This window comes from Apteryx rowi, unplaced genomic scaffold, assembly GCF_003343035.1.
Source record: "Apteryx rowi isolate R43461 unplaced genomic scaffold, aptRow1 scaffold_20, whole genome shotgun sequence".
Taxonomy (NCBI): Eukaryota; Metazoa; Chordata; class Aves; order Apterygiformes; family Apterygidae; genus Apteryx; species Apteryx rowi.
In genome coordinates, this window is record NW_020448308.1 from 994,745 (window position 1) to 1,019,700 (window position 24,956).

The window sequence follows — 24,956 nt, forward strand, 5'->3', positions numbered from 1 at the left end:
GTACAAAACATTGTTTTCCCTTAATAAGTTCACATTTATCTTTAAATGGAAGTTACCAACTACCTCACGCAGAAAATCCAAACATCTAAGGTGGAGTACAGTCTGAACTTTTCTTTTAAAGCAACACCCCGTGGAGAACGTGTTTTAGAAGAACAATTCCCTACAAATGATGAAGACTACATTAGATTTCTCCATCCACTTTCTCCTTTCTGTGGGATCACTTCTTCCTTGCTGTCCCCATCTCATTACTTGACACCGTTATTGTACGTATCTCGGATTCATACATCAGTGGATTCATCTCGAGATCCCTGGAGGAAGCTCAGGAGTCCATACCACAGAAAAAACTTGGTCTGTGCAACACAACTGTGCATTTTCCTGAGCACTGCGATGCCACTGCGACAGCAATTCGCTCTGCAGCGCCAGGTCCTATCACTAGCAAGTCAATGGCTAGCATCAAATTCCACCTTTTTTTTCCATGTTTGTTCATTTTCCAGAACACCGTCAAATAATTGCAAAACAGGCAGATCATGCAACCTGGAAAGCATAGCCTAAATACTATAGCAAAACGCTGCTTTAGTAAAAGTAGGGTTCAAATGAAGCAGGGTTCACGGTAAAATGGTGTTACTCAAGCTAATAGGAGCTTTTACCATACTTTGTTTAAGAAAGGTTCCCTGACACACTTACATAAAGTTATTTTCTCAAACCAAGCAACTGGGACTCTTCTCAGTGGTTTTGGAAAGATGTAAAAGAAGCAGATAAAAAGGGAAAGCCAGGTTCATATAAATCTTTAAGGCAATATGGATCCTACAAATCTTATTTCTTTTCTCTGCTTCACCCTAGGTCATCATACAACTGAATATAAAACCCAGCAAATGTTATTTTTGTATCAGGAGCAGCAAAGGAATTGTACTGTAAATTTGCCCTGATTCACCCATGCGAGGGACCAATTTGGCAGATCATCCATCTTGTTCACTGTACACTGTCAGGGATGGCATGAATTCCCTACATGATAAACAGATTTCTTCGCAGGTCTGTGTCCTTTAACCCACAGCAAGGTCAAAATTATGGCTGCCTAGCTAATAAACCGCACGGCGCTGGTTCAAGTTCCCTCTAATTTTGTCCCTTGTGCCAGCTTATACAAATCTTACTGAATAACTAGAGCAGCTGCAAATTTCCTATACAATTCTTCATCCGTGCACGGCAAACCACACACACGGAGTACAGAAAAAATCCACCTCCCCCCCCCAAAAAAAAACCCACCCAGGACCAAACAAAAGCCTTCACGAATGCTGCTTTTTCCCTCTCCCTTCCCTGCCCAGCCTAATTATGTAAACAACAAAGGTAATCTATATTATCATCTATCACTGAAATGCTCCATGTTGCTCACATATTAGCTTATTTATTTTTTATATCGCATATCAAGAGCTTGCTTGAATTTCATTTTTAAGACCAATCTGCCGCTTATTTACTCAAAAAGGTAGGATTATCTGAATCTAATTTTGGAAGGCAGTACAGATGACAAACTGTTTTTTTTTTTTCTCTCCTCCAACAAAATGCAAGTGTACAGTGATTTCAAATGAGGTGTTACGCATGTATACTTCAGATCACTCAAAATATGCTCTCCCTTCACTTTTAGCACTTTCCCCTTATGGAAAACATTTTCAAGATCACATAAATATTTGAGGAAAAAATCCATTATTTGGAAAACTCAATTCAATAATCAAATAATGCAAACATCTCCCGTTAATCTATTTAAAAAATTAAATAGACATTTAGAGTACAAGTGACTGCTGACAGAACAAAGGGGAAAATTGAATGTATTCACTATTACAGATTTAACTGTCAATCTACAGCCATTTCATATGTTTTATGAAATAATTCATCCGTATTCATTTCTCCCAAGCTCCCCACAGGACAAAGAAATAAATTCAGGATATCTGAAAAATACATATTAAGATTTCAAAAGTAGCAATTGAACATTTCCGATGAAAATAACATAGTGAAAGCATATTTCTTTAAAACATGCTCTCCTTTATTAACCCCAGTCTTCACTGAAAAACAGCACTAAGTTAAGAGTCATCCAGTTTCTTAAGGGTGTATAACTGATGCTCACTGAAGGCTTACACATGTTTGTATTTAGTGAGAAAGAGATCATTTTGTCAATATGAGTATAAAATTGCGTTATGATAGGCTATGGGTATCCCATCATGCACAACTGGCCTACCCCAGGGCCACCAGTTATTGACAAAGTTACTTTAATAAATTCCAGATAAACTTCACTTATACCAAAGGGATGTTGCGTTTTATTTAAAATACTTCCCTGGGGACTTTCCTAGAAAATTTCCTTTTCTATTAAAGCTGCATAGGAGAGAACAACTATTTCAGCTGGAATATTTGCAAACATGGATTACTCAACTTTCAAAATGACTCTTGGCTGCGGGTTTTAAAAAGGTTTTCCTGTCATTTTGATAAATATTTGCTCATAAATACAGGATTTCAAAGAGACCACTTGCGGCACAGAGTCCAGCCCGTCCAGTAAGTGCTCAGTTCAGGAGCTTCCAGGGAACTCTGTGTCACCAAGTGCTTTCCAAGCCCCGGTAGCAAGCAAAAGCCCCAAAGCTGCAGTAATAAGGTGCTAAAAGTAAACAGCTGGTGAGATCAAGAACATCACCAGCATACTAGCTCACTGCAGCAGCTGAGAGGGCCATTTTATTTTATTTTTTTAAAAAGTCTCAGCCACAAAAGTGAGCCATACCCTGCAATTTGTAGAAGACGGCAGAAAGGACTCCAGCAAACCAGACTGCCCCCAAGCCAACCTGGTGGAAAGTTGCTGTCCCCACTGCAATCTTGATAACCAAGCCCTGAGCATGCGACAGAGACGCAGCTCAACAAGGCAACTTTAAATGGCCAAGAAACTGGTGCAACTTTTGTACAGTGCCTCTTATTAAATCATTACAAGCTGATGTTGAGAACAGCAATGAAAGATTCAAGTACACTGTAAATGCATTTAAGTGATCCAAATATTCTAAAGCTGCAAATATAACTGAGTCATAAAAGCTGCAAAGACTCTTCCATGCACCTTTTACATTATTCATTCAGAATATGTGTGTTTAGGGTTTTGGAAAGTTAGGCGCTGCCAACCCGTTTTTAAAAAGCATATTCAAATATGCAGTGTAGAAAATAATAATCAAATGTAAATCAAATACTAGGAAGTGATGTCTGCATGAATGTGCCAACAATCTGAAACATTTGAAAAGTGTGATTGGCCTCCATTCATATCTGAAATATAAAGACAACTGAAATATCAACCCTGACTATTTCACAGCTGAAGAAAACAGCTAAGAAGAGAGAGCGATGGGACCATACAGTGAGGGTCAGCATTCAACTCTTTGACGGCAAGTATGTCTTTGGAAAGACAAATACATCCAATGTAGTGTGTGAATATCAGAGCGCCACACTTGGGGAAATATCACGATTGCCAGAACATATGGTCCATGTTCCTAAGTGAGGAAATTCTTCAATTTAGTTTTCTTCTACTACAATTCTAGAGAGGGAAGTATCATCTAAAATGAAGATATATAAATGAATGTAAACAAAGTCAACATTATACAAGTATCTTCCAGTTCTGATTTTTTTTAAATGCTATTTTTTCCAATATAAAATTGCTCCTTGAATGACCACCAACAAAAAATAACACAGTCATTACAGCTTGCCTAACTTCCCTCCATTTAGTACCTATCAGTTAAGAAAGAAAGTAAACATTGTAATTTAGAGTCTATGACTAGGGTCTGTTTGAGCATATAATGATACTGGCTGAGAGCAGTAATGATTTGACTTTGCTTTAATCATATGAACACAGAAAATCTTTTGTGGTCTTGCATTCCTTATTGCAATGGATGAAGCCAAACGATGCTTTGGTTCCATCCATCCTCTCACTATGCCTTCCTCATAGTTTCTAGCATGACACAGTTCTGGAAAATACAAGACAGTCTAAAAACAGAATTCTAACCTCAGTTCACCGGTTACAGCGGTTTTCCTGAATCTAACATTAGATTTTCTTGTTCCTCCAGAACAGCAACATTTCCTGCCTCATGCTGTGGTTCAGATTCCCTATATCGGATCCTATGTCCTGAACTGCTTGAACACTGATTGTACAACATTTTGGACTATGATTATTCCACAGGTGTCCTGGGAATTACCTGAAAACACTTCCCTTAACACAGTGTCAGCCTGTCATATTGCTCTACAAGGTCTGATCATGTTCGCCCATCGTAACGTGACAAAATTCCTACAGGGTTTAATGAAGCTCCTGCTGAGTGAGAACCAGCTGCCACTTGACGGAGCCAGGCTGCACCAGGCTCCCCTCTCGCGCACCAGCACGTTCCTGAGGATCATCTGCTCAGGTTGCATCATCTCAGAATCAGCAACATTTCATAATATTCTGCAAAACTGCAGGACACCGGTCAAGAGGGATCATTTTTGAGATGTATGGTAACTCCTCTGACTGCAGGTAGCAACGTTTGCCAACAGCCCCCGTACGAAAGCAGCAGGGCAGCTCAGATCCATGGCACAGTCAGAGGGAACCTCCTCCTGAAGCTCAGGACACCACTGATGCAAAGGCTTGCAGGTGACGCCTGTGACAATCCCCCGGAAAATCACAGACGCCTACATGACCTGACACCAGTCCCAGATGCATCCCCATCAACAAAGTTATCTAGACAACAGGGCAGTGTTGAGACATGGATACTGCTTCACCGGTCCCAGAAGCATCACGCTGCTGTTCGCCGGCACGCGGGGAGATTCCTCAAGTGGGATTTCTTGCAGTCATTTTGAGAACTTGGCAGAGGTGGCATTTTTGTTCGGACCCTGCTTCAATTCCTGCAGCCACGGCAGCAAGTTTGCTTTCTGCCCCCTTGTAAATCAAAGCCACGCTCAGGGCAAAGATGTGGTACCAAAGCATTCGATTCTCAAGCAGAAAATTCAAGCTCAACGCGCCAAGCTCTCCTCCCAGCATGCTCGCCCGTCTGTACAGAGTACCCGCTACTTCTGCGGCTCAGGAGCTGCTGCGCACATAACCTGCCCAACCTTTGCCACTAACACAAGCTTCGCTAATAAGCTGCAAAAGGACTTATGGGGAATAAGGTACAAAACAGGGAGAAGTTGGGGGAAGACCATGCAAAACACAGAAGGTATTCAGGGGCCTCTAAAAGGATTATGAAAAATACTATATTCTGAAGACAGCAGGCAGACAACAGCTGCCTTAACTTTCAGACAGAAGAGGATTGAAAAAGCAGACCCACTATAATTTTCAGAGACAAATCTCTGTAGTTTATCTGATCCACTATTTAAATTTCAATACACAGTTCCTCTATCTGCAGTAATAATAACCTAAATTCCATTTAGTGTTCATTTGAGCAGTCAGGATAAAGTCATTTCTTATTATCTCCCCACTGTGTAAAAAACAGCTTGAAGGTAGGAAGTCAGCAAGCATTTTCACCAAAAAGTAATTATTGTAAGTGACATTTTTACTGCTGGCATGCCATAAGGCGAACTGCGTGTTTGGAAGGACAAGTTGCTAAAGCAAAATGACAGGGTACTCTGTGACATTCCGACAAGAACCCAAACATGAGTTAACTGGCGGTTGGTTTGATGTACCACTTTTCGTAATGTCCAAAAGCTCAGGCTCCGGGTCTCTGCTAAACTAGTCAAATCCAAAGTTACTTCCAAATGGACGGCCAGAGCGGCAACGCGGGGCGCGCGGCCGCACGATGAGGCACCGCCGCGCTCGGCGCTCCGCTCCTTCCCTTTACGGCAAATTAGTAGAGAAGATGAAAGCAGACAAACACGGACAGGAGATTTCTCCGCAACCTCTTAAAAGAGCATTTGATACCGCAGGGCCTGCATTTACCTGCTCTTACAGATGAGTTAATGGACAACAACAAACCTGGCAGGTTGCCTGAGATCAAAGTGTCTCATACTGGGACTGGATTAGTTTCTGTTTTCCCCTAATTATTAGGCTGCACAGTCTGACCAATTTCTAGACCGAAAAAAACAGGGTAATGGCAAAAACAGGCAATGGCAACATATTCAGGACAACGGAGTTATTCTACTTTCTAGGTTCTGAAAATTTCAGGCAGAATTTGTTCCTCAACCTTCTACTTAATTTTAACTTTATGTCCATCTTTACAGGATCTCCTAAAGCATCGTAACAACTTTCCAGGTACCAGTGGTGGAATGCAAGTTGGAGCTATTCAATAAATCAGCTAAGCATTTGTGGCACAATACAGCAATAAAACCCTCCTACGACTAATTAATAGAACACATCTACAAACACTGAACACTTTCTCACAGGTAGTGTTTTTAGTGGATTTACTTTAAGTGAGTGATCCTTGCCTAGTCACAATTTGCAAATTAATATGGATTATAAATATATGAACCTCCTCAGAATCATAAATTTGTGTGCACATATAATGATACAAAATATGTAGGCATGCACATTCATGGTTGCAAGTGTTTGCTACAGCTGCAATTATAGATTTCCACCATGACCGTGGGGATTTTGTTTGTTTCAAAAATGTTAACTTTGGGGAAAACATTATTTAGGTTTTTGCTCAGAGGGAAATTTTATGTGCGTGTTGGGGGGGGGGATCAAAAGAAAACCCCTTTAGGAAAGCGCACAGATGTACGCTTATCTGCACTGAAAGAAAAGGAAACCAGCTTTGGTTGACTCAGAAATTACTAGGGGAATATTAAAAATAAAAGTCCCCATCCTGTATATGAGTGTAGGAGTACATATCACTATCTGCACGATCAGGGTAAAGATTAAAAGTACCTGAAAAAAACTGCTTCTGAGTATTGTTAAGGGATTACAGGATTTTGTTGCAATTTTATGCTGCATTTTCAACAACTACATGTTAGCACCAAGCTTGAATAAAAAAAAAAAAAACAATAATGTTTTCATCCATGGGGCCTAGAAACTAGAAGCTAAAGAAATCAGATGAAATTCAGAAAAAAGTAAGATGGGAGTTGGAATTAGTCTCATGAAGAAAGACTGATGGTTGGACATTCAAAAGCACACAGAGAAGTTAGGTGCCCAAATCTCATTTTAATGAGTGTGCAACCACAAAAACCTTGTAGACACTCTTGAAAATCCCACTGCCGTGCCCAAAACTACAGTAAGACTGTAGAGCCTCATAACCAAGAACTAGCATCAATATCTGTTTAAGGGAAACTCGTCCTGGCTCCATCCTTTACCTCCCTTTCTGCCCCTCAGTGAACCACAACTGTGCTGTCCCAAGGGTCTGGGGGACGGAAGCTGTGAATCATATTTTAAAAAGTAACACCCTTCCCAAAACACACACGTACAAACCCCAGCAACAAAATGTGGGGGAAAGGGACTAAGAGTACTAGTTTGGATCTCTCATATCCTTCGCAGTGCAAGTCCATGCACCGCTGTGCAGGCAGGTGAGAGCACAATTTGTTATGTGAGAGGTAACGAAAAAACGGTTTCTTATGCCAACACTAATGTTGGACAAACTATGAGACAAGTCCTAGTGTAGCTCCGAGAGTTCAGTGTTGCTCACTGAATGATAACTGAAGAAAACACTGTGCCCAGGGACATCTGACCAAGCTTATAACCAGCCAGCAGCAGGTCTAGCTCCAGGGCAATCTGTGCCTGCTCAGGCTGGGTCATGTTCAGCTAGGGACTGGGGTAGTTGGACTGTCTGGCTCAGTTCACAAGCTTGGACTGGATCAGACTTTTCTTCCTGCCACTGCCTCTTCCAAAGCCTTTGTCACCTGGCGTACACCAGTGCCATCACTCGGGTCCAACTTGGCCTTCTCCAGCCCGTTGAGTAAGACATTGCTGAAGGCACCACCGGGGAAACTGCTCGCAGCCCTTTGCACACATCTTTCAGACCATGATACCTCAAGTGGCCTAGCCCACACCTTGCATCAGCCAGTCCCTTACCGCAGTCTGAGAGGTGCTTTGTGCCCCACCAGCGCAAAATATCTAATAAGTTGAAAAAAAGTTCTGTTCTGCACAGTATATGCACCATGGTACAGCTGAATGTGTGGAGACAAATTCAGTTACTCCACGCAGGAGGAACAGGTAAAAGCAACTGAGTCGCAGAGAGCTGAACAACGGTAGTATGGCATAAACTCAAACCATCAAACTTCTACCAAGTTAGGAAGACTCTCATCAATTCCAAGTTGATGGACAGCCGCGGTGTGGATGGGCTTGTACGGGCAAGTACGGATTCCTATGAAGGGCAGTTTGAACATCCCAGATGTCAAAAATCTTGTGCAAAGAGATACAACTTGATTTAATCCATTAAGAAGAAAAGTTGCATTGAGATCTCTCCAACTTTGGAATGGAGATACCAGCCAGAAACATCGGATGAAACTCTAAAATATTACGCCTTAAGGAACACTTCTGAAACAGCCTATAGGGAAGCTGGAGGTCACTATCTAGCCATGATTTTAAGTGCTGTTTTATGACCAATGAAGGGGAAAAAAGGGGAGCTTGATGCTTCTTTTAGCTCAACATAGACAAAAACTCAGAAACGTCAGAAAATGCTCAGACTGGACCAACAGCCCCCCATCCTTCCCCAGTCACAGTGGCCAAAAGTGGATGACTGTGGAAGAGGTAAACAACACAGCAAGCATGTAGTGATGATTTCCTCAAACACACCGTTCCTCCTGCCTTCTTGAGCCAAAAGTAGGGCCTTTGCATAACAATATGTAAAATAATATATAATAATGCTGAATGATTTTTTTTTACATCTCACCTTTAAACAATTAAAAAAACCCTTTCTAAAATGAAATCAGATTTTAATTTAGATGATTAATGGCAAAATCATGGCTGCTTTAAAATACATCACTCTACACTCCTAATCTTTATTTAATATTCTGATTTTTCTGTGTTTCCATAACTTAGCGAGAAGTCAATATTTAGAAATAACTGTTGGAAAAGACTTTTAATAACCTTCTCATTAAAACAGCTTGTGTGCAGAAGCCTTCTTAAGGATTTTCTGAATATTAAAACAAATATGTCACGAAGGCAATCAATCAAGATGCCACAGCTCCATATAAACATATTTATATTTTTAGTATAATCAAAATAAATGAGTGCACAATACCTTTTGGAAAACAGACTTAGCGCTTTTAGGGGTTCTGCTTTGGTTTATGGCGCCTCTGTTGACTTGCTGACCTTGTGATCAGGCACTACACTTTGCCGTGTTGCCATCGTTATGACTGTTTGTTGTCCTCCACTATTGTAAGCCTGAGCATGAAGGTATTTCTACATTCCCCTTTGAGATTTTAACCTCTTGTTTGCTCCGGACAAAGAGTATGAAGCAGAACACATATGCATGCTGTGCATCCAATTCTACCATCATACATATTTCCCCCTCTACAATGTGGATATTCATCTGCTATAGCCAAAATCCTCAAGGGATGGATCAAAGGCTAATGACTGGATTCTTTCCCTCCTAGTAAAGTCCTATCTAACATCCATGGCACATGGATCGTTCTTCGTCTTAAAGAAAGCATTCAAAGAAGAGTGACCCTGAACATTGCAACACTCAACGTGCTCCTCTTTGGGAGGAGTACTGGCTAAAGTACTGAAACAAAATGACATTTACATTGCATGCAACAATATTATAAAAGCTATTAAGGTACATTATTTTACACATCCTCATAATCTCGCCATACTGCTTTACTTAATTTGTGATAAAATTGTTGAGAAAGGGTACTTAATGTAGGACAGTCAGTAAAAGTAATTTATCATCTTCCCGCTTCGGTGCTCACGTTATCAGCGAACTCATTTTCTGCATTCATCATGCAATCAGCCTATTATTTGCATATTAATCAGGCGGTGGACCATGAAAGAGCCGCATCCCAGCCAAATGCTGCACTATCTCAGGAGGAACACTCAGTAATTATCATACATCAGTGTTATGATGTGGTAATTGATTATAACATCTTTCTGTTGCCCCTGGGGAGTCCCACTGCTAACCCAGCTTCAGGCATTCTGAGCAGATTTTTCCCTGAAAATTAGAGAAACCATTGCTGTCCTTTTATTAGGGTGTTTTTTTTTTTTTTACCTTTACAATAGGCAGCTCTCTGAGCATTTCCAAGTTATTATTATTATTTTTTTTTTAATGAAACCTTCATTAGGAAAAAACCCCATCTGCCTCAAATCAGAAAATTAAAACAAAAAACAGAAACAAAACAGTTGGGCTTGTTCTTGTTCGTCCTCTCTCTTTCAAGGTCTGGTGGCTTTTTAGGTGCTGGTATTGCTTACATAATACCCTTCCCCATCAAATAAAATAAAATGTTGCAACTTCAATAGACAGTAATTGCAAAGTTCGTATAAAGGCAGCTAAGCTGCTTTATTTAGGTGCCAAATGAGAGGCTAATTTTGGTCCTCTCGGAAAGGACAAATGAAACATCTGCCAGTTCAAACTTGCACTATTTTTAGGATCCCAGTTCCAAAGGGGTAAAAGAGAGAAACACACCCGCAACACAACTGAGCCACACTGCAGGTCCAGCGCTCGTCTGGGCAAACCCCGGCGGCTGGACGACGACGGGACCCATCCTGGCCTGTTCTTCGGAAAGCAAAACCGAAAGGGGCAAATTGCTTGGGAAAAGACACCTGCGGGTGCATCCAAGGCCATGCAGGAACGAGCTTTGTCTGGGCTCTGCAGCGAGGCCGGCCCAACTGGGGGAGAGCTGGCGGGAACAACGCGAAAGGGCGAAATTCCTCTGCAAAGCGTCTTAGCCTTGTCGGAGAAGCTCCCAGCACTGACAGCAAAATGGGGATATTTTGTAGACCTCAGGTTTTGCCAATAAAACTGTGCTTGAATCATTCCAGAGAATGGTCACTCCTTTCAATCACACTATAGGAAATAATATAAATCTATCAATCTATCTATCTATCTCCAAGGAAATAAGTATCTTTCAAGTTACTGTTAGCAATACCTTTGAGAATTACAAATGTGGGACGTTTACATATCAGCCTTCTTTTTCATTTCCTTTGGCTTATTAATTGGACAGTCTTTTGCTTCCATTTTTATTCAAATTCGATTTCCAATTCATTTTGCTTTGTTTTTAATGCAAGTGGTGTTTTTTTTTTTAAATCAATTTAAAATAATCACTGGATTCTTTAATTTACAGTTTTTCTGGATGGCTGTCAGCAAATTTAAATACCTCCAATAGCTATCAAATTAGGAGAGACAAATTCATCAGTTTTTCTCCTTTTCTGCTGCACTCAAACACAAGGGACAGGCTAGAAGGTAACTTAGAAGATATTAATTTTCTGGTAATTTTCTGTGTTTTTTTTTTCCTTCTCGGGAATGATTTGCTATCAGCTAATACATAGCTCATAATAATCAAAGGAGGATTTGTTTGTTAGCATCCAACAGGGTGTTTATTTCTCCATTTCAAGGCTATTTTGCGGAGAACACAGCTGCCATGTAGCAACAGCCCTGTTCTGCGATGGAAATAACACCCTGCACGTTTTGCGCTAGCGCACCTTTTTGCAGCATTTCAGGAGGAAAATAACTCATCATCTGTTCCTCGACTCGAAGGAAAGTAATTTTCCCCCACCTCAGGAGCGCCGCACGACCGGCCGGGCGCCCGGGGGAGAGTCCAGGGGTGCCCTGCGGCCTCCTCCGCGCACACGTGCCTCTGCTCCCCCGCGAGCAACCGGAGACCAACGTGAGCCTTTGCCAGCTGCCAACCCTCCTCTTACCAGAAGGAAAACGCCCGGTCCCTTCGGAGAAGAGCCCTCCCGACCTCTCTCGCAGCTGCCGGCCCCTTGGGCTGCCCCGACGCCGGGGAAAAGGGCTCCCCACCACCTCGGCTCCTCGCTGCCATCCGCCCCGGGGCCGCCCGGCCTCTGAGGCCGCCCTGTCACTTCAGTGATTCTTCTCTTTGGCTTTCTAACATCTCAGCTCATCATTTCCCACCCAAGTCCTCGGCGCTTAGCGGCTGGCACCCAGCCTGCCCGGGAAGAGGGGCTGATGTGGGCCCTCTCCCCAAAGGGGGCTGATGATCTCCAAAGGTGCAAGTGGAGGGAAAAGAAACCGCTGGTAATTACTGAAATGAAGTAATAAGTAATGAAAGGATGGAAATGGAAGTTACGGAGCTAGAATATTCAACTACAGCAGTTTTTTAAGCAATGCCTCATCATTTCATGAACAACATCTACTTTTAGCGACTACTACGCTCACTGGTAGTCTTCTGCACTACCCAAGGAACACAGCAGCGATAATGGCCCAGAAAGTTTGTTCTTACATACGGCTTTAAAAAATATTCACTAATTACTTCTATTCTTATAATGAGGAGATTGAGGCAGAGGCATTAACGTGCCTGGCTAAACGCTACTGAGGAGCTGCATGAGAGTTCCCTGCTTGGAGATCCCTTTACAGTCACTTTCCTTTGGGGAAAGACCCACGTTCCCAAATTAACCAAAGGAATAAAACACAGCTGCAACTTGACTGGGTCACTTCTCCCAAATGAAGGCTACGAACTCCTAACCACACTTCAGAGTAAATTAAACTCGTCTTCAGAATACGGCAGGAGTCTCCTCTTTGCCATTTTAATGTGAAGTGTGTTGGTGCTTTGTCATTATAATTCAGCCGCAAGGAATATCTGCCTAGAAAATTGTGCTCATTCTGTGATTATGTATTTTATTTTAGCACTTTTATAACAGTAAAGCTATGACCACGGTGAGGATGGAATCATCTTATGCAAGTTTAGTCACTGGGTGGTTCAACAGGCAGAAAAAATACGAGTAGGACAGGAGTTTCTCCTCAAATATCGACTGATGGGCAAAGAACTACGGCCATGCGAGACAGCTTGTGGAGGACAACTCTAGGTAACAAGCAGAAACGAGCAGACGATATCTAGCAACGCTATCCAACGTTATATTAAGAACTAACTGGAAACACTGACTTCACTCTGCATTCCCGGGCCCCAGTAAGGTGCCTGGACAGCGATTCTCCCAGCTTTATTGATACCATAAAGGCTGCCAGGAAGGTTTTCATGGTCCAAATGTCAGGGAAATGGCACAGAATATAATCACACACATTACAGACAGACAACAGCTGCCCTTATGAGGAGCCAACTGATACCCTATGGTTTGAAATCAAGACAGCTCGGGCCAACTGCTTCAGAATTGCAATCTCAAGCGCACACAAAGAATGTGCAAACTTAACCAAGACTCATCATTATACTTTAGGGTTTGCATGAAGATAACTGTTTTGCTGAATTAGTTGTTCGGCTCCAAACAAACTTCTAAAATACATTTGACATCTAGCGTAAAAGGAGCCAAATTTCTCAGCTAAACAGAAAAACTCAAAAATCGGCCATCAAATATGACCTATCTACGCAAGGAACTCTTGCAGTCCTACAACTCAGCTGTTAAAAAGCCAAGTGATCTCCCTTCTCTTCCATTTTATGGACCGCATTCACCAGAGACATTTCAAGTCATACACAACTTTATTAACCTAGAGTGCCAGCAAATTACTGCAGAACAGGCTCTTTCTTCTTTTGAATTCAAAAATAAAATAACCCGAATTTGGGAAGATCCGTCAGCACCACTGACCATTTGCGTGATCTCAAGGTACTGAGCATTTAGCACTCTTTGTGCTCATCTGAATCATGCTCTGGAGCACCATCTCAAACAACTATGCTCTTCCAAAACCAATCGAGTACAATGAAGGAAATAATCATGAAACAGGGAGAGGGAAGGGGAGGTTAGAGCTTTCTCTATTGCCATCATGTGGCTAGCAAGATCTTCTCCCAAGGATAACAGGATGATAATCCTGAATACGAATTGCAGTGGATTCAAGACTGAAACATCCTCTTTCTCCCCTTATTTTTCCCAGAGTGGTAAATATGACAGTGTCCTTCTCTTATTAGATAAACAGGAAGATCTACCCAGTACACCGTTAACTACCTGCCCACCCTGCAGCTTCTGTACTGAAAGATATTACAGCAGTATTATAGAAATAAAAATATAATAGATATCTGAGTCTGTCATCATTCCACAACATATCTGTTAAAATCATAACTACACTAAACCATAGATTGCATTGCTTTTTTTCAGATTTCTTTCCCAAGAGATGATAAGAAATAATCTCCCTGTTGTTACAAATGTTTTATTTTGAAAATAAAGCTTTTATGCATATTTTAGTTGATCTAAATACAGTAGATCTTGGGTTTTTAAATCACCAGATAATATGCAATTATCTCAAGCTAGATTCTGATTTTGAAACAAGCTCTAATTAGCTCCCCATTTTATGCTGCTATAATCCTTTCTTCAACTCCCATGAGCGTTACTATTGCTAAGCAGCATGAGGTTAGGAATGATGGATGATACCCAGAAAGGAAGACAAACAAAAGGGAAATTCAAAATCCCCTGAGATCACCCGCAGCTGTATCGGCAAATGAAGATTTCCACATTAGGTCATAAGACGACCCTTACAGAAACACATACCAAAAAGGCATGTCTTTTTCCCACCGAGTATTTGCAAGTCTTTAATGTAGTATATAGAGAGTATATGTCCTTCACAGAAGGATAAATACAAAAGTGAATAAAAATTCAGCTTGCCTGGGAGTAGCTTTGAAATCAACAGCACCAAAAGAGAAACTGTCTTAATGGGATATAGATGCTCGATAAAGATATAAGACCCCAAAATAAAACAAACAAGAGCTATATACAGTACAAGTATTTAAAAAACACCCAAGCACATAAACCTTCTCCTGACACATGGCTGCCATCCAGACCCAACCCAGCTCTGCCCATCAATAATGCAACTAAATATGGGCCAAATTCATCAAGAAAAAATGCTGATGCAGTTGGGTGACACTAATTCAAGTTTTTTTTCCATGTGATTTGGTCCATGCTTTTGACACATAAATCATTAAAAAGGCAGATTTACCCAAGGGCATTAGAGCATTTAGGTGGAAAGAAATACAGGAAAAATGTTAGAAAAGGCACAGTGATATCATTTTTGATCACCTAGGGTACAGACACCATTTTTATGTAAAACACATTCACTGGAACTTGCACAAAACTCTGTTAATCACTAAAGCCATGACTAAAGCTCACAGACAGAAAGTACAGATAAATATCTGGTTATAATTTTGGTATTGACTGTGTTTTTCAAAACTTCTTAAATACAGCTTGAGAAAAGAAAAGTGAGCTTGGCTTCTCTTCGCTATCTCAAATTATATATATGTCTGCTTATCCATTCATTCTTACATATAAAAGATATAAAAGGCTGATATGCCCATCTGTCCATGTGTGACGATGGAAAACTACTGGACAAAAGAACAGATTCTCATGAATGAGGTGTTAATGAAAACCTTGTGATCTAGAAGTGAAACTAACTGGGTCAAAAATCCAGAAAATCCTGCTAGTTTGACATAATAACGCCAAACAGTCATGAAAATACTCACAGCTAATAAAAGCTGGAGACATTACTATGCATGTTGACACTCTATACACTGAAGATCTTCTTGGCAAAGCACTCAGGAGCCACTGGATGTATTAGTTTAATTTCACTTCTTTCCCTTCACGCATTCAACAAGTTCCTAGCCAATTATATTACGCAGAAAAGGCTCCAGACCTTTTTTTCGTTTTAAAGCTGTTCTGATTAATTTCTATTTTAAAATTACAAGTATGTAACCTTTTCTGCCTTGATTTTCCTGGGAAATGTTCTTGGAAGACCTGAAAATTGGAGCTGCTTTTTTTTTTCCTGCCCTGGAGTGGAGGATCTTTCACAAATGCATAATTATTTTTTACCTTTTCCAAGCTGTTTGCAGCGCTTTTAATTACAGAACAGCTGCTAATAAAAGCAAATTACCAAATTGCCCTTCCTCATTCAAATAAGGTGGTTTTGCTCTTTTATTCTGAGTAATGTCACAATCATACTTATTCCTTCGCACAGAGAAAGGTATCAAGAAAAGAAAGTCTTGTAAAACAATTTTATTTTTAATCATCAGAAAGCAGGGAGAAAAGGGCACGAACCCATTTTCTCATTTGTAAGTTTGCTTTAACGAAAGAAGGACAGCGATCATCAATAACATGATTTTAGTAGCTGATAGGAACGTGTCACATCGCAAAATATTAGCTCAAGGGCAGGAACTAAGGAAGGAGATGGGAGTGTGGGAGTGGAACAAAATATCGCAGTAGTGAAACCGAACTTCCTGAAGGAAATCACTTTTAGCTGCCGGTGACTGTCATGGGAATCCATAAGGTGGTCAGATTGTAATATTACGGGCTTGTCTTTCGACCTTTTGATAATTACAGTTAGAAATAAATATGATGATTAGCAATAACAATGCAGCCTTTTCCCAGCTCCTCTAATTTCAAACTCCTCTTAAAATGGCTTTAATTAATTACTCATATTTTCCATGCGGTCTTAGGCATTTATAACTGTAACAGTTACTATTGCATAGCATTAATGCTACAAAAAAACCGTCAATGCATGCTTTTAATGAAGAGCAGCGTATAAAATGTCTCAGAAAATTTCCATGTTCTTCAACTGCCTGTCTATAAGTAACAATAGCCCTATGATTGTAAATAATTTTCTCCAATTTTGGTTGTAGTTTCATGGCTGTTTTTTCCAGGGGCATTTTTGCTTTTATCTATTTATTTGCAACTGTTCTTCTTGAGAAAAACACGGATTGAACATCATAATGGATTTTCTTTCAGTAAAATCTTTGGGAATGCAAAACAGTTTCCCAGCAGAGTGAGGAAAAATAGTTCAGTTGGGATATTCAGAATAAAGCCAACGAGCTGCAGAAAAGACCAACGTTTCAGAATGGCAGGAAGGTGGGAAGAAGAGTATAATCCATCCTTCTCTTTATCTTGAACTGCTGTAATTCTCAAATACAGGGCACTGGCTACAAGTACAGAGCAGGGCACAAGTATTTTTCTAGAGGACAAAACAGCCTGAGTGGTTTACGTCAGTTAAGCATATCACTGGTAAAAAGACTGTGTGGGTAGAGTTTGGTATCTAACAGCAGGAACACAGCTGTTCTGTTCCAGTCTCCTTACTATACTGTGGCCGTCTTCGTAAAATCTTTAGCAATTTGCTTTTCTTTGACACTCATCTTTGCTGCATCTGCTTTTTTGCAAAGGGAAAGGGCGGGGGGCAGAGAAGAGATCAGCTTGGAATAGTTACCAAAGTTTGAAAAAGAAATATGTAACGTGGTCTCTTCCCCACCTTCAAGTTAACAAAGCAGATTTTGTGCAAAAGAAAGTGGGAAAAAAATATGCCAGCAAATAAGGCAGCTGGAGCATGCAGATCACATTACAAATGAAAGGCTTGTTTTACAGCCATTGTCACATGTCAAGTTGATAAGCTGAACTATGGTAAAAAACTGCAGAGCCAATGATCTCTAAGATCAGACAGACTCTCTTTGCTTAATATATGCGGCTAAATATGTGTACTTCCCAGATCTGCCATAGCAACAAGGAGAGAACGAGGAATTAACTGTGTTAATAAAAAGAAAAGAAAAGAAAAATGGAAGGTTCTCTGGTATGATACAACAAAACACACAAAACCTCTCGGCGTCAAAGCACAAGAAACGTAACGAAAGCACAGAGCATTATTCAGAGGAAATCATTGAAAGCGGCTGATTACCTGAGCTTGCACATCCCTGCTGTAGGGAATCCTGCAATGATGTCACAGAGTGAAGGACTAGATAAGAGAGGAGAGGAAAATCAGGGAACAATAAAGGCGATGCCAAACCCCAAACTCAACCGTAAGCAGGCTCAACAAACAGCGGAAGGCTGAGCGCCCTGATGGCACGCGGCTCGTTTAAGTCAGCGGTGCAATAAGGGCACAGCCGAGGCCGACTCTGGTCTGGCCTTTCCGTATCAATAGATACTGGGATAAGAAAGCGCCACAATAAAAGCGTAACGGCAACACTGCATTCCCCCTTTAAAGCTTAATTCTTCGCGTTCGCCTCCTGAGAAAGCCATCAAGATCCTCCTAGGGACAATAATAACCCCATATATGACTCTAGAGAACCGCACGCAAGACTTTCCAGCGCATTAGCCAAAATTTTTGGAATTACGTATCGTATTTATGCCTCAATAATATTACCCTAATTAGGGACTTGATAATTCCTGCTTATCAATTACGCATAAACGAGCGCTTCTTTTGTAAACATTCCCAGCGAGTCCCCTTAAGAACAGGCTGCGATGCGAGGGTGGACACTTCCACTTATAGAAATGCCTCAACTAACGTAGGGTCGAAGTGTCGCTTACTGCAACTTTAAAACGAATTCCTCCTCCTCAACTCAAACAACATAGTGGAATTTTAATTACCTTGTCCTTGTTGCTGCCCTTGCGCGGGCAGGACACACTGTCCCAGCTCACCATTCAACCAGAGCTGCATACGAATAAATGGTTCTCGGCCTTTTTGGGTCAATTTGCTCCATGGCTTTGGCCTGGAGAGCATGTCACTGACACTTCCTTGGGACAGCCCCAATACCTGAAGTGAAGCAACCAAGAACGGCACGTTAACACATTTGATTTGGAAGGGGGTAGTTCAAGTAACTTTGCTTTTCTTTACTCGCATATTGCTCATGTCGGTTTTATCTTGACAAGGAGTAAAACTTTCAAGTGACATATATATGGGCTTATGACTGAGTTGCTTTCTTCCTGCTGCGATTTTGTTCTTGAGCATTTTTTTTTTTTGTTTTTGTTTTTTTTTTCCCTGCAGGAACAGAGCAGCAGTACGAACACCAAAAGGACGGGGAGACATCTGCATGCTTTTCATATTTTGTGTCAAATTTCATCAAGTCTAAAGGAAAAAGCACAGAGTCCAGGCACTGAGAGGTAGAAAAAACAGGAGATGATTGTCATGTATTTTGTTCTCAAACAAAAATAATTGGGACTTTTGAGACTAGTCCTATATTTGGTTGATTTTTTTTGGTATGAATTAGAATGTGTGTGTTCACCTGTAGCAGTGGCTGCTCCATGTAAGTAAATACATAAGAATACAGCCAACCAAAGCTAAGCTGGAATTTGAGACAGGCAGAACGTAATTACTTGCCTGGAATTCAGCACAGGTACAGGGGTTAAAATTCATACTTAATGAAAGCTGTCATGGGATCTTTAATGACCCCAAGAGGTCAGGCTTTTCATTTTACATCTTATTGAAAAGATATTAGTGCAATGCTAGCTCCTATTATGCTATTATATTGATTTAATTCTTTATCAGAAGGAGAAACACCAGATGTCCACCACCTCCCCAGCCTGGAAGGTGTTCGCTGGTGCTCTTCCATCTAACCATGACCCCCACGAGCTCCCGCATGTTCAATGCTCAGAGCCCAGAATGCAGCAACTTCAGAAAGACTTATGGTAAGTGGCATATCTGTAATCAAATACTGCTTAAAAACGTCTGAAAGCACATTAAGATCCTGAACAACAGGCAGAAGCAATGACTGTGAATTCTTGACTTAAGACTAAGGAGAGGGTAGAGGATTTTTTTGTGTGTTCGTTTTAATACCCTTGTGCATATTTCCAAATATTAAAAAAAGGAAAAATGCTCTCGTGTCCATAATCTTCACTTATAACAAATTTAAGACTCTCCAGTCATGACAATGGTATTACTCAAATATTCCATGAATTCAGTACATTAAGCATGAAATATCGAGTCTTGATAATATTTGCTCCAACTTTCAAAGTTCCTAAGCTCAGGGGTCTCACTTCTCATTACAAGCGACTGAAGCCAATCTTTGTAATAAAATCCATGCAATTCACGAAACACTAAGACTTGGCCCTGTGAGCTTATTTTGAAAATACTTAACATACTAAGCAAAAACATTTTTTAAGACTTATGTGGCATATCCCCTTCCATATGCATGGTTGTGTTAAACTTAGTTTCTTATCGCCGTAAGGAGCCTACCGCACATTCAAAATACTGGTGTAACAAGAGAGAACCAGTGCTTTACCTTTTCCCCAAAGATCCTTTGGCAGATGCCATTCTTTGCTAGCTTTTCTTTGACCTGACGAGTTAGTTCTATCGTATCCACCTCCTGGTACATATAAATCTCGTACTGCTCAGGTGTCAGTGGAGGAACCGAAGGTTTGGATGGCTTTGACAAAGACACAATAGGGGACGAAGGGAGGGGGCTATTTTGTGGCGTCTCGCTGCGACTTGCCCCAGTCATGCTCAACTCAGAACTCTGGGAGTACGGAGATTCAGCGTTTGGCCACTCTTTCCAATACTCTGAAGAAGATGGTCCTTGAAGCTGGCTACGATCTGGCCTAGTCTGATTGCTGACCTTTTCTTTTCCAACACTGGCTTCCTCAACTTTTGTGTCTTCGGGAAGAGCTGTGTTTCTTCTCTCATGCTGAACAGTATTCCACCAATGGTCCTTCCAAACACCACCACGTCCCAACTCATTTTTAACATGCCTCAACATACCCTGGGCAGAATCACTTATTCCATGAAGCTCTAAACCAGGTGCCTCCTGAGGCTCCTTTTTGAGCCCAGAGAGGTTCTGCAATGCGGAGATACTGGAATCAGTGACAGATGAATGTTTCTTCAGGGACATGGCCAAAGGAGAAAAGCTGGAAACCGAAGACATTGCAGGTGTAGGTAGTTTGGGGGACAGGATAGATATGTCAGCTTGAGATAAAGGTGGTGTTTTTAAGGCAGGTTCAAGGGCAGCCTGCTGTGCCTCCATTTCGCGTCGGGCTTGTTGCAGAATGGATCGAATAGCATCATCAGAATTGCCACTGCTAGATGCAGAAGGCGGCTGAGCCGGCTCAGCTATGAAAAACAACCAAAAGACTAAATGCAACACAGGAATATGCTTTATATTCAACAAGTGATACTGTAAATATTTCCCCATAAGAAAAGGGGCTGCAATACATTTCTGAATGAGACGGAGGGGTTTTCACTAACCAAGGATTCTTGCTTTTCAAGTATGGTAAGATTTCCAAAGTTATGCACTGGGAAATTTTTACAGTGGCCAAAGGGCTGGACATTCGCACATGCACACTCAACTGCAGAAGTCTATTACTACTTGCACATTTTTCACCGTGGTAATAATTTTCAAATAAATGCCTTTGAAAATCAAGTTCTTCCTCCCACACCCCCAAGAGCTCAATAGCTTTTTATGGTTCTGTTTACAAAGTTATTTAACCTTTCACTTCTCCCCATCTCCACAAATGAATCATAACATGCACTCAAAACTAAATACAGCTACATCCACCTGGAGAGACAATCAGTACCCTTTGACAATATAAATACAGTGAATCCTTTTAACTCCCAAAATATAATACATAAATTACAACAAATGAAGAACTTTAGTAAAAGACTTCGTTATTTAATTTGACAAACTAAAGCTGCTCCTGCTTCCTGTTTTCTCGTTCCATGATCCTCATCACTGAATTAAACAGCTTGAGAAAAATCAGGTTGACGCCTGGCTGCCTCTCTTGGCCCTATCAAGAGAAAGTCCCAGAATGGAGCCACAGGCCCTTCCAGAAGAGGTAACACCTAACTCAAGTATTTCATGGGTGACTTCGGTTTGTGGGGCTGTTTCCCAACAGTTAGCGGGTGAGCAAAAACTGGGACATGGGGGCAGAATTCTCGCTGCAGGGTCAGAAGATTTTGGCAGCACGGCTTCTGTTTCAACTTATGTTCGTCTCCACCAAAGTCTCCAGTGCTTGAAAACCAATTCCTCTGAGAGCTACTCAATGAGGAATGGGAAAAGTGAAGCACTGGATAACAGCGTGAGACCCACAGACCGCAAGAAGCGGCCTCACAGTGAAATAAGGTTTCAAATACTCTGTGTGTTATTTTAGTAATATTATGCCTCATCTGAATACATTTCCAAATTTGGCCCCCCACTTTCCTTCCTGTTACAAAATATAAAAATAGATGAAAAATTAAAAATTTTGGGAAAAAAAAAAGTCAGTGGGACCATCTCTTCTGCTTTATCTACTGGTCTCATGGCAGGGGTGAGGCTGAATTAATATTTGAAAAAAAAAGGCTGAGATCTCAGATGACACATGCCACTGAACAACTTGCTTGCATTTTCCTGCACAAAGCCCATATCTTTCTGTACGTAATCATTACTTGTATAAAGTCATACTATTTATTTAAATCATACATTGACTAGCCTTTTACAGTTTGCCGTGAGAGTACCTTGGTTTTCATTTCAAAGACAACTACCCCAAACTGTAAATCAGCATTTACTTTAAAAAAACAAAACAAAAGTAATGCAAAGGACTTTCTACTTCAGCATCAGCTCCTTAGCAGCACTGGAAACTGTTTTAAAGTTGTGAGGGCTACGGAGTAGGCTGAAATGTTAGCTACCTGACAGCATAAAACAGGAAACTAAACTTATCTCAGGCCAAGCTGTCAAACTTCTATGATGTTCTTCAGAAGGGAAATGCTTTTTGAATTTGCCTGCCTGTTCACAGAAAAAGAACTATTTCCTTGCATTCCATAACCAAAAATACAGTCATGTAGAAGTCAGGACGGAGTTTGACTCCATTATAATTTCAGCACATGATGTACACAGTGAGATGGTAATATATGACCGATAACTGCTAGGTCGGTCATGACCTTCAGACAGCCATGAAGGAGACGAGTCTGTTCAGCTCCCTCTCCCATGCCGCTGTCCCTGGGGCCGGAATTAGCCCGGAGAGAAGGGAAAGCAGGAGCTGCTCCCTCTGCACGGAGGCACTGGTGGAAGAAGGGATCGGCAGATGCATGCTCCGGCATGGCTGCCAGCAGCCGGGCAAAGACGGAAGAGCTCTCCGCTTCGGAAAGGGCGTTCGGAAACCTCAGCTTCCCTCTCGCCAGGCGCGAGGCGAGACTGAGGGGAGCAAGGAGCAAAGCCTCCATTGCAAACCGAAGCACATCAGCCTGACTCGGGCTGCGTTACGGGCAGAAACAACTCCACTGAAAAAAAACCCTCTTCAAACCTACACTCAAGGTTTTAAGAATATAATTAACTGACCAGAAAGCTCATGATAATTGTTTTAATTAAATTCTGAAATAAAAGGAACAGGAGGCAAAAATGAGGCTGTACCTGTTTTCTGTACTTGCAGCTCCCTTTTGGCTTGTTCTAGAATGGATTTGATGGCTTCATCAGAGCCCGTCTCTGTGGTTCGGATCCTTGTCGTTATATTACCTGAGGAGGAAAACGAAACTAATGACACCGGGAAAACTTTCATTTGTTTTTTTCTTTCTTTTCTTTTAATGCAAAGACAACACACACTGATATACTGCCAGCACCGCCTGGCAACAGTTTGCATAGTACCTTTACCGACGTTTGCTAACTCCAAGAACAAACTTCACATAATAAAGGAAAAATATCCTCTTTACACAAAAGCCTGTTCACTAGCTGCGCTAGAATGATGAAAACACTGACATTATCAGTAGAAGAACTACGTGGTCATATATTCATTATCCAGTAAAACACATATAGGTCTATTTTTTTCCTTTTCCTTTGTTTTGAGGAGGAGAGGAAACAGAAGGGTTAAGAATTGGAGGGGAAAAGAAGAAAGCTAAGATCAGGAATCATCCTTCAAAATTGCATTAGCTTCTAGCCAAACTAGGTTGCGTACATATTCAGCCCAAAACAGATTAAAAAAATAACTAGGCATAGGAAATTAAAAATAATTTTTACTTTTCTAGAGGTTAATTCATTTAAGCGCTGATACTATTTGAAGTGCTCTCCAGCTAATAGCTATTTTTCTTAGTTTTTACCATTAAGGGAAAAAAAAGGAGGGAAAAATCTTGTGATTTTGAAACCTATTGCACTTAAATGCACCATTCATTATGTAATTATCATTTGTAAGTGATCTAGATGACTTCTGACTGGAATCAAGATAACTGCAGATTTTTTTGGGGTACTTGTTTTTTCTTCTCGTCTTGCTAAAAGAAAAATTCTTCAACTAATCTATAATGAAGAAAAACGTTCAAACTTCCTGTTCAATGATACTTTACTGATCTAACGTTCCCTTATCATTTGTTCAGACTGTTTCATATACCATACTGAAGCAAGTCTCACGCTAATTTAACAGCATCTTAAAGTGTATTTGTCAACATAAGCCCCATGAGGAAAAAGACGGATAATGTATAGCAGAAGCAGTATGCTATTTATGTTGGAATTACACAGAATTGAGTAATTTCTTGCTCTAGAATCACAAAAACAGCAAAGATAGCATTTCAGGAGATTTGCTGGTAGAGATTTTAGAAAGCCACTTCTACCACTTCTCTCTTTTTATCTGTGTACATACTGAGGTTGGGAGTGGAAAAAGTATCCAAACAGGGTTAAGTTAGTACAGCGGCAGTGGAATTAGAAAAAGCAAAGTGTTCTTCTAACCCATGGTTTGTTTTATACTTACTGTCTGTTTTTCTATCAGATTCCAGGCCAGAATCAAACTGCACAGTTTTAAGGAAACACACAGCTAAAGCACACTCCACTCCCTAGATATCGACTGCAAAGAAAAACACCTGCCTGTGACGTACCTTCAGACCCATTTCTTCGTTTCGGTACTTCCTGAAATAGTCTGTTCAGGTTCTGGCCTGGATTCTCTGTTGAAAAACAAGTTTGGTAAGAACAAAACAATCAGGGGATGGTTGCTCTGACATCATGGGCTGTGCGACATGAGAAGACAGCAGCGTGTCCCTAAACGCGAGCGCTGGAGCTCGCCTCAAAGCCTCGAGTCTTTGTCTGAGCGCTGGAGGAGCTGGCTACTTTGGAAGAAGCAAGGCCGGCTGATTTGTTAATAAAGATTACAGCTACGTTCAGAAAGGAGATTAGACAGATATAAATAAATGCCTAGAGATACCAAAAATGAAGAGGTTAAAGATGGGCAGATAATCCCCTCAAGTGCAATCATCAAAAGGAAGAGCAGATTATAAATCTAACAGCGTTCGCTTTCAATTAAACAAAATCTA

At 41.0% G+C, this 24,956-nt stretch overlaps 1 protein-coding gene across 1 annotated transcript in view; it reads right to left on the reverse strand.

Moving 5' to 3' along the window:
• CUX1 (cut like homeobox 1) overlaps window positions 1-24,956 on the reverse strand; it is a gene marked incomplete at its 5' end in the record, with an annotated part of 245,024 nt that overhangs the window by 17,010 nt on the left and 203,058 nt on the right. The window contains 5 exons of the mRNA XM_026063632.1: window positions 17,664-17,720; window positions 18,353-18,518; window positions 19,984-20,807; window positions 23,080-23,181; window positions 24,525-24,590. Of these exons, the coding sequence (XP_025919417.1) occupies window positions 17,664-17,720; window positions 18,353-18,518; window positions 19,984-20,807; window positions 23,080-23,181; window positions 24,525-24,590 (1,215 nt within the window). The remainder of the gene's footprint in view (window positions 1-17,663; window positions 17,721-18,352; window positions 18,519-19,983; window positions 20,808-23,079; window positions 23,182-24,524; window positions 24,591-24,956) is intronic.